Below are 14,017 nucleotides of genomic sequence, written 5' to 3' on the forward strand. Positions count from 1 at the left end.
ATGTCAGCTGTATTAGCTATAAGATTAATGTATGGATGTCCAGAATGTGTTAATTATTTCTCTTGCTTTACCTTGAAAACGATGTTATTTACAAAATGGAATCAAGATTCCATTTTTTTCTTCCCATGCAGCGATGATGTCATGCCCATAAAGGCAGTCATATCCATAACTTGTAAAATATGAACTTTTACTTGGTGTGCAATCTTTTGGAACTGATTTTTCCATTAAAATGGGTGGTATATGCTGCAAAAGATGGCTGACCTGATCTGTGAATTCAAAACTCCCACACTGTCTCACAAGGACAAAATGTTGCACTCCAGACTAAAAGGTGTTATCCTGAGAGCTTCCAAATGGGTTGAGCTGAATGGGTCTTTCTGAAACCAAGGTGGCAATTGTCTCAACTCTCCTCAGAATGAATCTCTTCAAACATTAAACGAGGTTATGGTTAATCAACCCAAGGCCAAACCACATTTTGTAAAGGGAGCTGTGAGAAGCCACGTGGTAGTGCAGCCATGTTGGTCTCAGTTTTAATCTTGAAAGTGCTGACTACATAAAGACATAGCAGCAAAAGAAAGGACAGTAACATCTATACCTTGAGAACCGAAGACTGTAACATCTCCAAGCCTATGCCTTCTTGGGCCCAAAAATACTATCAGCTAACCTTTTAGCATCAAGACGACAAGGGACAACTTTGCGACCTGCAGAAGTCCAGCTCTTTGAGAGAACCCTGGAAAACGCTTTGGCACATGACTCTGGCTGCTCAAGTTAACTAAACTGCGCTTCAGGAGTGAAGACATACTTTCCGTCAAGCCGGCAACACACGTTTTCCAGAACAGGACAATGACGCAAATTGTGAACTATTCCTTTTGTTTCTAATTTGTAAAAGCGCATTATTCTCTTCAGCTGCACTTCTCTCGTGTGTGTTTGTGTGTTCGGCTGCGTGAGTGAGTGCCATTGCATTAGATTTTGGTATGCGTGTGAATAAACATTCTTACAAAAAGCTTGCTGCTGATTATCCAAATTGTCCAAGCACTTAGAAGTTAAGAAACACACACATCTTCTCAAAGCTAACCGATTACATTCAGCAGAGAAGGGAATAGGGATCAGTAGTGTTCTCTCACCCTGTGCATTATACTAGAGATGTAGAATATAAAAAGCATGGAGATACAGGAATTTGTCCAAGACTAGTTAGTGGTGCTGTATGCAGTTTTAAGCACATAATTGTTGAAATTATATGCACTCAATGGAAAAGATTCACTGCAGTATTACCAGAGATGAAGAGCGACTTTGAGAAGTTGAGACTTTTTTCTGTCAGAACTGAAGTTAAAGACCAAAAGGTCTTCAAGATTACAAAGATTAGAATGAAGTATAAGTGACCCTTTCCTTCTGGTTCGTGAAATAAAGTGGGCAAGTTAAAGATAATACTACAAAGAATTAAAGGAGGAATTTGAAAAAGTCTAGTCACGGTGGGACTCATGGGACCAAGTGGTCTACCCCTGTTAATATATCTATGTGTTAGTGTGGAGGAAAGTATTGTCACAGACCTGGTTTACTGTAACACTCTGTTGTGATTTTGAGAGTTGATAGCAAGTCAATTGTGAAGCTAGTTTTATTTTGGGGAAAATCAAACCTCAGATGTACTGTGGAATTGATTTTGACCAGATTGAGTGCAAGTGTTTGGAACTGTGTTGTGTAACAGTCTAGATTGGATTTGTCCAGTGCATTTGTATTTGCATGTTCTGTCTACTTTCGTTTATATGGTCAAGCCACTGGGATATCAGTGGATAACCTCACTCTGATTTGAAGCCTTGAGACATGGGTAGGCCAAGTAGATTTTTAAAATGTGAAATAACCTGTATAGGCATCTTTGTAAATCAAAGTTTGAGCAATCAGAAATAGTTTGAAGGTTTCTCCTCATGTCTTCAATCATTGCTTTTTTTAAAAACTCCTACAGCTTTGGTCACATGATGAGTAAGGAGAAGCGTGATTCCATCAGCAAGGAAGATTTGGCCAGAGCGACACTGGTCACTATCACAAACAACATTGGATCCATAGCTCGCATGTGTGCACTGAATGAGGTAAGCACTTGTTAATATAGATTACTTTATTTTGTTTGGTTACATTATTTGTCAATTGCAGTAAATTGAGTCTCGACTACGGGTACATCAGAGGGAATAAAGTCTCAATGATGCCGAGCTAAAATGCAGCCTATTTGTAATTTGGATTTATTTTGTTCAAATTGTCTGCTGGTTCAATTTTTTCTTGGTGGCACTAAAATTCACACTTTACTGTGTTGTTGACATTGCGAAATTCAAATTGTTGCATATTTCAAATGAATTAGCACCAGAAGAAACTGATTTAAAATTAGACTGCGATGTTACTTTTTGCACACTGTTGATATTCAGAAACATAACTGGGAAGGTTCATTTTTTTGTTACATGACATTGTTCTTGTGTTTGTTCAAATCAAATCATTCCCGTTTACAGTGAAGAAAGCCCATGCCAGGTCATGAATCCAAATCGTGGAGGGTCAGATGCCAGTGACTAATCAATTTGTTACTTTTTTTTGTCAGTAACGCTAGAGTTGGTTATTTATTGGTCTCTGGGGGCTGCCAAATAATCCAGGAATATCCTTGACGTGGAATGCCAAAGCGTTGTTGAAAGGGAGCCTCTTTCTAGACCTGGAGGGATAATGTCAGCTAACTTGTTTTAAAACCATCGATTCTGAAACTGTTATCATGTGATCTTTGTATCATATGCTACTACCCCAGTGGATGACAATGTCACAGCGTGCACATAAGATAAAGGCAAAATACCGCGGATGCTGGAATCCGAAACAAGAACAGAAAATGCTGGAGAAACTCAGTAGGTCTGACAGCAAAGACAATAGAGCCAATGATTCGAATCTGATGACCCTTCGTCAGACCTCCGGACGGAGCTCAGCTCTGACGAAGGGTCACCCAGACTTTCTCCAGCATTTTCCGTTTTTGTCACAGCACATACACTTGTTCTCCAGTGGAAATGAAGTGCAATTTATGGAAAGGATATGACAATGCTGGATAACTATAAACATCATATCTTTGCAGAATCAATGCAGTGCAGACATTTGGCTCCTAACTAGCTATAATTCTTACGCTAATGCTTTGCTGCTTAAATTGCAGTAACTGGACACCACGTGCTAACTTAGCATTCTTCTGTGGAATCCTAATGATTTAATCTAAACCATGTGTCAGCCTCCGTCAAATAGAATACATTCCCATGATGCAGGCTTCGGTTTTAAGCTAATTTTCTGAGTATATCATGTGTTGCTTCCTGCAGTTCCCCTCCATTGGGGAAAGTAACAATCACAGTAAGCCTTAGGGAAGAATGGGAGGTGGACCAGATCTTTTTCTCGCCAGCTGGGTTATGATCATCATGCTGATCCAAGAATATGAAATAATAAATACCAATACTTACCTGACAGGGATGGAGCCATGATCAAGCAGGACTTTGACTCTCTCCTGCCAGTTAACTACACGATTAGGCAAGTTGATCTTTCAGGCTAGGGTTGAGTCAATGATCAGGGTAGCCGATGAGGTTTAACCGGGATGTTACCTGATGCAATTTTTGAAAGCCATCTCAGCCTTTTGGCAAAACTGAAACATCAGATCAAGCCCAAGATTGGGTGCAATGCCTCACCTTGTCAGCTTGGATCTTGTTTGTCTCTCTTGTGGGAACCATGGATTGGATTCGATTTGAATTTGTTTTTTTTTGGATGGAATAAAAATTTGTGGAAAGAAAACACCAATAATGGTTTAACTTTGGCAGGGGAGCAAAGCCTTGTTGCGAGTGATATTTCTGCAGAACCTAAGAAGCACCTTTAAAGTGTTTGTGATTTTTCCATTCCCCCACTCAACCAAAAGAAATCGGTTTCACATCAAAGACCCACCTATGATCTCAAGACGTACAAGTCATCCTCAAACTCTTGCCTTTGTTTCCCACCTCCTTTGTTCTTCTTACAGCAATAGGCCACTCAGCTCCTTGAGACAGTTCCACCATTCACCATGGCTGATCTGTATCTCAGCTCCATTTACCTGTCTTTGCTCCACATCCCCTACTCCCTTTACTTGAAAAACGCCTATCCTTTGTCCCAGAATCCACAGTGTATCTGGGAAGATACCTTCAGATTTTCAGTGCTTTCTGATCTTGTTCCAGTGTGGCCGAACTCACCAGCAATGTCATCTGCGCTCCTAATCTCTCTCCGTTAGAAATATTCTAATTTATCTTTCTTGGGTCTAGGGTGGATGAACTCGTACTTTTCCATGTTGAACTCCATCTGCCATAATTTGGCTCATTCACTTAATCGATCTATGCCCCTCTTTAACTTCCTGAATCTAGCCGCACAACTTAATGTCATCTTCAAATTTGGATATGCAATACTCTGCTTCTTCTTTTAATCAGTTAATGTATGTGGTGAAAAGTTGAGGCGCAGAGACGAATCCCTGTGGGAATATCACTTGCCACATGCAGCTAATTAGGGTAAATTAATTTCTCTCCTTTTCTACGTTCCCCCTCTCAATTGATTAATAATCTATGTCATCATATTTGCTAAATCTTTTGTCCCAAACCTGATCAAGTACCTTCCTGAAGTCCATCCAGCCAACATGTATCGTGTTCACCATGCAAGTGACCTCCTCCGATATTTCAACTAAATTGGTCAAATGTGATATATCTTTTGACATCCATCCTGGCTGTCTTCCATTAGTTCATTCTTGTCCATATGCTCTGGGGTTCTCTTCCAGAACCTAACATTTACCATTCATCAGTGGTTGTGTAATGGACCACTTCTGCATCCTCCCACTGGCTGATGTAGCATGCAGGAGGAGAGTCTCAGGAATCCTACTGTCTAACACCATTACTTGTTGATTTGCAAGTTGTTTTTTTAGCTGTTGCTATAAAGCTTCCCACAGTGATCACACTGTTTTCCCCTAGGTAGCTGACGTTGTGGCCCCAATTTTAACTAAACTTAAAAATTCTCACTTGGCAAAAACTGGAAGGGAGGAGACAGCTAAATTAAGGGAAGGGGCTTAGTCAGTGATCCTGCTGCCTTTCTTCACTCGTCCAGATATTGAGCAAGCAACGAGGGTACCCTGCAGGAAGGAAGCAGGTCCTTCTTTAAATATGTAGCCTGGGTCCTGATGTACAACTTAAGTTGGAAACCTGCCTGAGGGAACAGTGACAGCCTCTCCATCATGTCACATCTGTCGGAGGGCGATCATGAACCAGTGTTTCCCAGACACGCACTTCCTTATTAAGGTCTTCAATAGGCTTGAATGAGTGCGAGTGTCTCAGGATTTGCTCTCACGCCCGATCGTACGCCCGATCGTACACCCAATCCCACAGTTCCCTAGCTGCACCCTCAAATTCCTACCATTGCCTGTTAGCAAGTCCAAGTGGGACTCTGAGAGATTTATTGAAATAAGGCCTGGCTGCCTGCTTTGCACCCACCATTCCTGACCTCCCATACACCCTGCCCATTAAAACAAGGGTTACTTTTCCTAAAGTTTGGACAAAGGTTTTGTGCAAGTGCAGCAGTATTTGCATTAGTGCCTCACACCAAAAAATCGAAAACATTTGAGATTTTTTACTCTGCCGCGAAAGACACCAAAGGATAAAATCGTCTGGAATATCAACGGTTTGCATGGTTTATCTAAAAAAAAATCCAAGCTGAAGATCTTACGAAATTATAACTGATCAATCGTGACAGGTTCTCTGTGCTTTGAGCTTCTTTACAGTGTTGCCTTGTAGCATGGAGATCAAGCAGCATTGTACAGGGCTATCAAAGTGCAGGGACAGGCATCTTGGACTCAGTGCTGCAAGTTTCCTGTCTGTGTTGCACCAACCATTGCTTTTTGTGAGGAAACATTCGATATGGACTTTTGTATTATAATTTGTGATTCATCATTTTAATTAAGTGCCTGTGTACATTAAAATGAATTAAACTGATATATTTCTGTTTATGGCCTATTTCTATTGTACTATTAAGATTCAATGACAATATTGAGCCAATTGAAAATGAATGTTGTTGGATATAGTCTTTAAAATGTGAAAGATGGAAGTTTGTTCTTTCAAAAGCTTCTGGGATTTGGTCTTGCTTACATTGTGATTAGTATGATTCCAATTCAAAAATTGGCCTCAAAATGATGGTCTGAACCTTCCGTAGCCCGATATTTTAATGGACGTGTCAGGCCCTTTTAAAACTAGCTGTGATAAAATAGCAGACCGAGAAACTATGCTTCTATATTAACTTTCATAGTTTATGTTCCGGGGGTGGGGATATTGGAAAGGTTTGCAAGGTGCACTGTCTTCCAAGCAGTTGAGTGGAATATTTGGTGAACCAGAACATTTTATCATTTTTTGTGGATGGGCAGAAAAAAGAATATGTGCGAGAGATAAGGGAGTGAGCCCCCTTTTTACTCCGCTTTTGAAAATACAACAAACTGGAGATTAGGGCTCCTCTTTCCCTCCCCTAAGCGGACTCATCCTTAAGTTATCGTTCCAGGGCCTGTAGATGATTCTGGGAGGGGCAGCCATTCTAATTATGCAACCCCAGACATAAATATCAGTATGTTGTTAGACCGAGCTATACCTTTCCAACCCTTGGGTGCAGTTTTCTATCGGGTCCGGAACAGAAGCCCTGGCTGTTATTTTCTCCCCCACTCCATCTGCACCTGGTGACACTGAGCCCAGTTGTGCCCTTGCCAGTCCCTTAGTTGAAAGCCTACTCTATGTCACTCAGAGACAAAGTAAACCTAGTCTGATTAACTCAACATCTCACAGCTTGATTATCCAGTAGAGATTTCTGAAAATTAGTTACATTGTTTTTTTGTCTTAAATCCTAATTTTCTCTATCATGGCCTTATTGCAGAACATCAACAGGGTGGTGTTTGTTGGAAACTTCCTGCGAATCAATATGGTCTCCATGAAGTTACTAGCTTATGCTATGGATTATTGGTCCAGTGGGCAACTGAAAGCCTTGTTCTTGGAGCATGAGGTGAGTATCTGCAATACTGTATTATAGCATTAGTTGGGTTGTGTTTAACTGAATATATCGAAACCAGAGCAAGGTTTTGCCACCTGATTTAATTAATTAAACCAAGCAGAGTCACTTAACATAGAAACTCATGTCAAGGAGGATGCCTGGTGTAAATCTATGATGTTGGAATAAGGTTATTAAATTAATTAGACTGGAGTTTAATTTGCCAAATACATGAATGAACTTGGAACCTTAAGTCCAGGTATTATCACTGTATAAGGACGGATGCAACAAGGTCATAATTTTTACAGTCGTCGTATCAGGCCCCAAGGTAGCTTGGCAAGTGCTGCAGATTTCACTGATATCAAGTATCACACCAGTAGATGGAGCTGTCAGCATAATGTTATATGATAGATTAGATCTGTGGGAAGCCACAACAATGAGACTGCTTCTACCTGACTCCACACAACACAACAGTCCGCTTCTGTCAGAAAGCAAGCAACCGTTTTCCACCTCAGGAGGTCAGCAGTGTGTTTACACAGCTGAGATGCTGCAAAAAGCAAACACACGGAAGTAAAGGCCCGTCGGTTATAGTAACTCGAGTGTATCTTCTGACAGTGGTGCATCACAAGATTTTTTAAAAGTTACACTCGGAGAAAGCGAACAACGCGTGTCTGGAAGCAAAAGGATGCATTTAGACATTGAAGATTGAATTGTCGGGAGTATGAGTTGACATTGCAAAAGTGTCCTGTAGGCAAGCTGTTGCACGAATTACATGACAGGAATTGAAACGGATAATTAGCACCATATTATTTGCATAACCAATTCTGCGCTGCTTCATAGACCTCTAACTTGAAAAAAACTTGCCAAATATCAGCTTGCTGCAAGGACCGAAACCCCACAAACATATCTTTGGACTAAATATAGACTACTGCACATACAGCCATAGAAATCACTAAAACTCATCATCACCCGCCCACCCCCATCTGTTAGATATTGAAGATACCCTCGGATAGATTGTAATCTACCCTCGCCAATTGAACAGATAAGTGAGTGCCCGTGGAGAGGGATGCCTGGGTGAACTAGTCACCGTACTATTGTGCCTAAGGCCTGGCCATTGTGCAGTAAAATGTGCATTGAGCATATCTGAATTTCCAAGATACCTCTTCCTATCTACCTTGCTGTCAACAGTAAAAATCCCTGCAAGGCCAGACTGTAGCCCCAGCACCAGCAACCCTTCCCTCGCACATCATATTGACGCATGGCAAGGGCACACTGCATTCAAAATGGTCAAAGCCCATTCATAGGGTGTTAGGAGCTTCCTTTTCTTTTCCTACTCAACAATATTTGCTCTAGTGTCCTTTAATGAAACAAAAAACAGTTCCGGTAGTTTATTTAATCTGTGCATATACTATAGTTTTTATGGAATCATGGAATTATTCCAGTGCAGAAGGAGGCTATTCGCCTGTCATGTCTGCACCGGCTCTCCAAATATACAATTCCTTTAGTGTCACTTCCCTACCTTTTCCCTCTAACTCTGCACATTTTTCCCTTTCAGATGAGTGTAATTACCTTTTGAATGCCTCAATTGAACTTGCCTCCACCATACTGTCAGGCAGTGTTTTCCAGACCTCTACCATTCGCTGAGTGAAGAAGTTATTCCTTGTGTCGCCTTTGCTTCTTTTAACAATTGGTATAAATCTGTTCCCTCTGGTTTTTGATCCTTCCACAAGTAGAGACAGTTCCTCCCTATCTACACTCTCCAGACCCCTGATGATTTTGAATACCTCTATCAACTTTCCTCTCTGCCTTCTCTAAGGAAACCTATTCTGACTTCTCCAATCTATCTTCATAACTGAAGTTCCTCATCGCTGGAGCCATTCTCATTAATCTTTTCTGTACCCTCTCGAATGCTTTCACCTCTTTCCAAAAGCGCGGTGCCCAGAACTGGATGCGGTACTTCAACTGAGGCCAAACTACTGTCTTATACAAGTTCAACATAATCTCCTTGCTCTTGTACCCCACGCCCCAATTAATAAAGCCTGGGATACTGTATGCTTTATTAACGGCTCTCTCAACCTGTCTTGTCACCTTCAATGATATGTGCACACAGGTCCCTCTGCTCCCGCATCTCTTCAGAGTTATACCCTTTGTCTGATATTGTGTCTCCATGTTCTTGCTACCAACTGAATCACTTTACATTTCTCTGAATCGGCCATTTCTCTGCCCACTCCACCTTATTTAGAACTTCTTCTGAATTTCTACGCTATCCTCATAATGTTTCCAAGTTTCATATCATCGGCACACTTTGAAACCGTGTCTTGTACATTGAGATCTAGGTCATTAATGTACATCAAGGAGAGCTAGGGTCCCAAAAGTGTTCATTTAATGTCTCAGCTATTCTCACTCCATGTGTAAATCCCCTTTTTAGTTCCTAATCAGCTCTGCACCTTCTACCATCCTTTTACTATTTATATGCCTATAGGAAACTTTGGGATTCCCTTTTATGCTAGTCTCTTTTCATACTTCCTCTTAGCTTCTCTTTTTGCATTTTTACTTCCCGCTCTGAACCTTTTGCAGCCAGCCTGGTTCCCCATTGTATTATCCACCCAGCTTTTGTCAAAAGCACACAACCTTTTTCTTCATCTTAATCTCATTCATTTTTGGCATCCAGGCGGCTCTAGAATTGTTTACCCTTTGTCATTTTTAAGGGAATATAGCTTGACTGTGCCCGAACCATCACTTCTTTGAAAGTTGCCTGTTATTGAACTACTGTTTTTCCTGCTGACCTTTGATTCCAAATTATTTGGCTCAGATGCATTCTTACCTCACTGAAGTTGGCTTCCCCGAGTTAATTATTCTTACCCTGGGTTCTTCTTTATCCTTTTCATAGCCAACCTGAACCTTCTGATACAATGATCAAAGCCCCCTAAGCATTCTCCTCCTGATATTTGATCCACTTGGATCACCTCATTCCCAAGAACCAGATCCAGTACCGCTTCCCTTCTTATTAGCCTGGAAGAATACTGTTGTAGAAAATCTCTGTGAACATAGTCCAGGAACCCTTGTGCCTCCCTGCCATTTACACTATTATCATCCCAGTCTATGTTAAGATAAATAAAGATTTCTTTTGTATGTATGTTGATCTATTTTTGTCGGTGTTGAGTATGAATGTCATACTGCTGAAATTGTTTGCTAATAATCTGAATAAACCCTTTTTTAAGTATAAATTGCACCATCATGTGGCGAAATGTGGGATTGTTGGCATTCTTTTTTTCCCAGCAATACAATTGGAAGGATGTACCAATCTGTATACTTTTACATAAAGTGGTAGAGGTGGCAGGGTGATACAGTGGTTAGCACTGCTGCCTCAAAGCACCAGAGACTCAGGTTCAATTCTGGCTTCAGGTCACTGTCTGTGTGGAGCTTGCGCGTTCTCCCTATGTCTGCGTGGGTTTACTCCGGGTGCTCTGGTTTCCTCCCACAGTCCAAAGATGTGCAGGTTAGGTGGATTGGCCATTCTAAATCACCCCTTACTATCAAGGGGAATGGCCTCCTTCTGCACTGTAGTGATTCTATGATTCTCTGAGAAGTTTGCTTAGGAATTCACTGTGGAATGGTGAATGGTGTCTCCGTTATGAGTGGATAAAAGTCATTTTCAAATAAGAGTGGGGAAGGAGGAAAAACAAGATAAATAAATCAAGAGAAAGATAATTTCAAACGCTTGACTTTGGATCTCGCTGACACGGGTGTGGCTCGGATATTTTGTGTATCTATGATGTCAGGGATTACTGTAATTTGCTGTGTATTGTTGAATAATTGTATGTTTTTAAAATATCATCCTTGGGAAAAGCCACCATCCTATCTGTTCCCTCTTCATCTTGTAGGGTTATTTTGGAGCAGTTGGGGCACTGCTGGAATTACTGAAGATGACAGATACCCACTGAGGAGCAGAGAAGGCCACAAGAATCGACCGATTGTTCGTATTTTTAAAAGCTACTGTCCAGAAATTAGTGCCGGAAAGGAACCCGTCTAACTAAACGGTTAACTATTTAGTTTTCACATCAGGTTAAGAATAAATTACTTACTTTGCAGCAGCTACTGTGGTGCTGCAATGAGACTCGTTTCTAAGGGAAGTAAAACAACCTCCTGTTGTATGTAGTGTACATATTTTAAACAGTGTGCAAGATAGCCAAAACCCACTGGTTTTATGTATTAATATTTGGAAATAATTTCTGTATAAATGTGGACTGTTCTGAATCTCTTCTGGGATGTACTGCCTTGTGAATGATCAAACTGTAATGATTTGAGTATTATTTATAAAACCACCTGGAAGATTTGTATTTTTATGTCATTTCGCGACCTGTCCTTAGTTTCATTTGAAACTACAAAGCTGGAAATGAACCTGTTAATAGTGTAGCTCATTGATTTTGTTGCCTTTGTAAAACTGTCCTGTGTAAGTATTTATAAAGGATGACCTTCCTTTGAACACGCACAAGTAGTGACCGTGGCTGATCTAATGTCCAGCTTGAAAGCCTATGCTTTCTTGATGTGTTGATTTGTTTGGATGAAGGTGCTTGTCTGGTCACAACAAGAAGCTTTCTTTGTGTGAACACTTGTCTCGATGACGTACGTAAGTGAAGGTACCTTTCCACAATTGTGGGAATCTTGGATAATATTTGTTCTCTTTATTTTTAAGAAAAACCACTTCATAAAAACTACTGTATGATGGGAAAATTGTCAAACTGCGAAACGTTGTACTGTGACAGCTCATTGTCTGATATTTCAGAATTGTATTTGAGCAAGAATTCCCATCGTTGTACTATGCATTTTGAGGCAGGTACCGTCAGAAATTACTGCTGACAACCTGTAGCGTGCAGTATATCTGACCGTTGAACTTGACTACGAAACTGGGAAAAACCTGCTGGCGTTGTCGGTACATGTGGGTTAAGAATTGGCTTTTTTGTGGAAGATATTTCACATTCCATTGATACTGCAATGTTTTTGACACAATGACTTCAGTTTTATTGAGGGCCTTTTAAAAATGATTAACACAAGAAATGTTCTTTCTGGTTTCCATGATGGCAGGAGTTGTTTGGCTTTGGCTGTGTAACATTGTGCTGGATTTTAGTTAGAATGGTCTGTCCGTTCTGGTAAAACTCTTCATTTCCCAACTTATATATGTTGATCTATTTAGTTTAATTTCAATCTTGAGCTTTTAAATGCTATTGTAACTAGTCACTCTATCTATATTTTATCCTGTTTTACATTGAGTTCTTTTTTTAAAAAAAAAGACATGATTATTAATTAAGCACCATCTATCAGCATTTTCAAGTAACCTTTTTAAATTCACCAACAGTGTATATCTATTTATCTATCTATAGCTTGGAACCAAGATAGTGTTCAGCGCCTTCTCTGAAAAGTTTCCGTCTACTTTTGCCTCAATTATATCATGGGTCCATTCTGCAAATTTAGCTTAGCTATATACTTTTGGTAATCAATTTCCTCCAAATCTGGCACATGGGAGGCTCAGCTCTGGTCCATAGGGAGTGCACATCTCAGTTCTGATTTCACCATTTATGGAAACTGACTTCATATGTGTTCAATGAACTAAGTACATCACCAGCATAGCGTTAATCCTGTTAAATCGAAAAGAGTGAGCACCCTGAGATGAGCTGGGATAGATTTGTTGCCGATTTGTATAGTTTTTCTTCAATTCATGAAATGGTATATTCGGAATAGCACTGAAGGATGCCATTTGGTCCATTGGATCCATACTGGCACATGTTGCCCATCCCTAATAATTGCCATTGTGAAAGTGGTGATGAGACATCTCCTTGAAGCACTGCAGACGGAGTGAAACAAGTGCACCCACACTGCTGTTGGGTAGGAATTTTGAGCCAGCTATGAAAGAACTGCATTATATTTTTGGGTTAAGGTGGTGTGGGACTTGGAGGAGGCGGTGTTCCCATGTGTCTTTCTAAGTAGTAGAGGCTGTTTGCAGCCTTGCCAAGTTGCTGCAGTGCAGCTTGTACATGGTACATATTTCTGCCACTGTGCAGCAGTGGTGGAGGGAGTGAATGTTTAATGTGGTGAATGGTGTGCCAATCATGGGCTGCCTTGGATAGTGTCGAGCTTCTTCGGTATTGTTGGCTGCACTTATCCAGATAAGTGGAGAGTATTCCATCACGCTCCTGACTTGTGCCTTATAGCTAGATGGTGGAAAGGCTTTGGGGAGTTAGGAGATGAGATATTGTTTTAGAATTTCCAGCCTCTAACCTCTTAAAGTTTACAGTATTTATGTGACTGGTCAATGGTAACCCTCCCAAGATGCTGATGATGGGACATTCAGTGATGGAATTGCCAAATTGACACTGCATAACAAGGGGTGGGAAAGAGGGTTATTTTTTGGAGATGGTCATTGCCTGGCACTTACAGTGTGAACATTATTTGCCACTTATCAGCCCAAACCTGAATTCGTGCTGCATGCAGGCACAGACTGCTTCATTATCTGAGGAATTGCAAATAGAAATGAACACTGCAATCATCAGCGAACGTAAGCTGAAATTATAACACTAATTGAAATGTGTTTAACGGTGTGTATTAGTGGTTCTTAGTCTGTTTTATGTTTGTAGAAGTCCACATTGTGTATAAAAATGGAACTGTACAGTGTGTATTCTAACCCAATTGGGAAAGCTGATAAAATTTACATTTTGAAATAAAGACTCAAGGTATGTCTGATTTCAAATCGTAGCGTTTTTATTTTACTTGAGAAATACAACTTTATTGTGGGTCACCCACATCATTCAGGCATTGAGGAATGGATTGACTGTAAGTGTGGTAAGGTCTAAAGATAGTTTGCAGCAGTCCAACCAAGTTGAAATGCACCAGCAAATAAAGGGTGAATGAAAGGAACGACCAGTGTGTAGGTTATCGCAGCATGTTGCAGGAAAAGGATTTACTGCAGGAAATATCACAAGCTTTAACGAAGCAGCCCTTCATA

The 14,017-nt window shown here is 40.6% G+C and overlaps 1 protein-coding gene across 3 annotated transcripts in view; it reads left to right on the forward strand.

The window, feature by feature from the left end:
• LOC144500515 (pantothenate kinase 1) overlaps positions 1-13,755 on the forward strand; it is a 73,039-nt gene extending 59,284 nt beyond the window's left edge. For all 3 annotated transcript variants that reach the window (XM_078223559.1, XM_078223560.1, XM_078223561.1), the window contains exons 5-7: positions 1,955-2,078; positions 6,907-7,032; positions 10,902-13,755. In XM_078223559.1, coding sequence (XP_078079685.1) covers positions 1,955-2,078; positions 6,907-7,032; positions 10,902-10,961 — 310 coding nt within the window. In that variant the 3' untranslated portion in view covers positions 10,962-13,755. The remainder of the gene's footprint in view (positions 1-1,954; positions 2,079-6,906; positions 7,033-10,901) is intronic.
• Positions 13,756-14,017: the final 262 nt, after the last annotated feature.

The sequence above is a fragment of the Mustelus asterias genome, chromosome 11, assembly GCF_964213995.1.
Source record: "Mustelus asterias chromosome 11, sMusAst1.hap1.1, whole genome shotgun sequence".
Taxonomy (NCBI): Eukaryota; Metazoa; Chordata; class Chondrichthyes; order Carcharhiniformes; family Triakidae; genus Mustelus; species Mustelus asterias.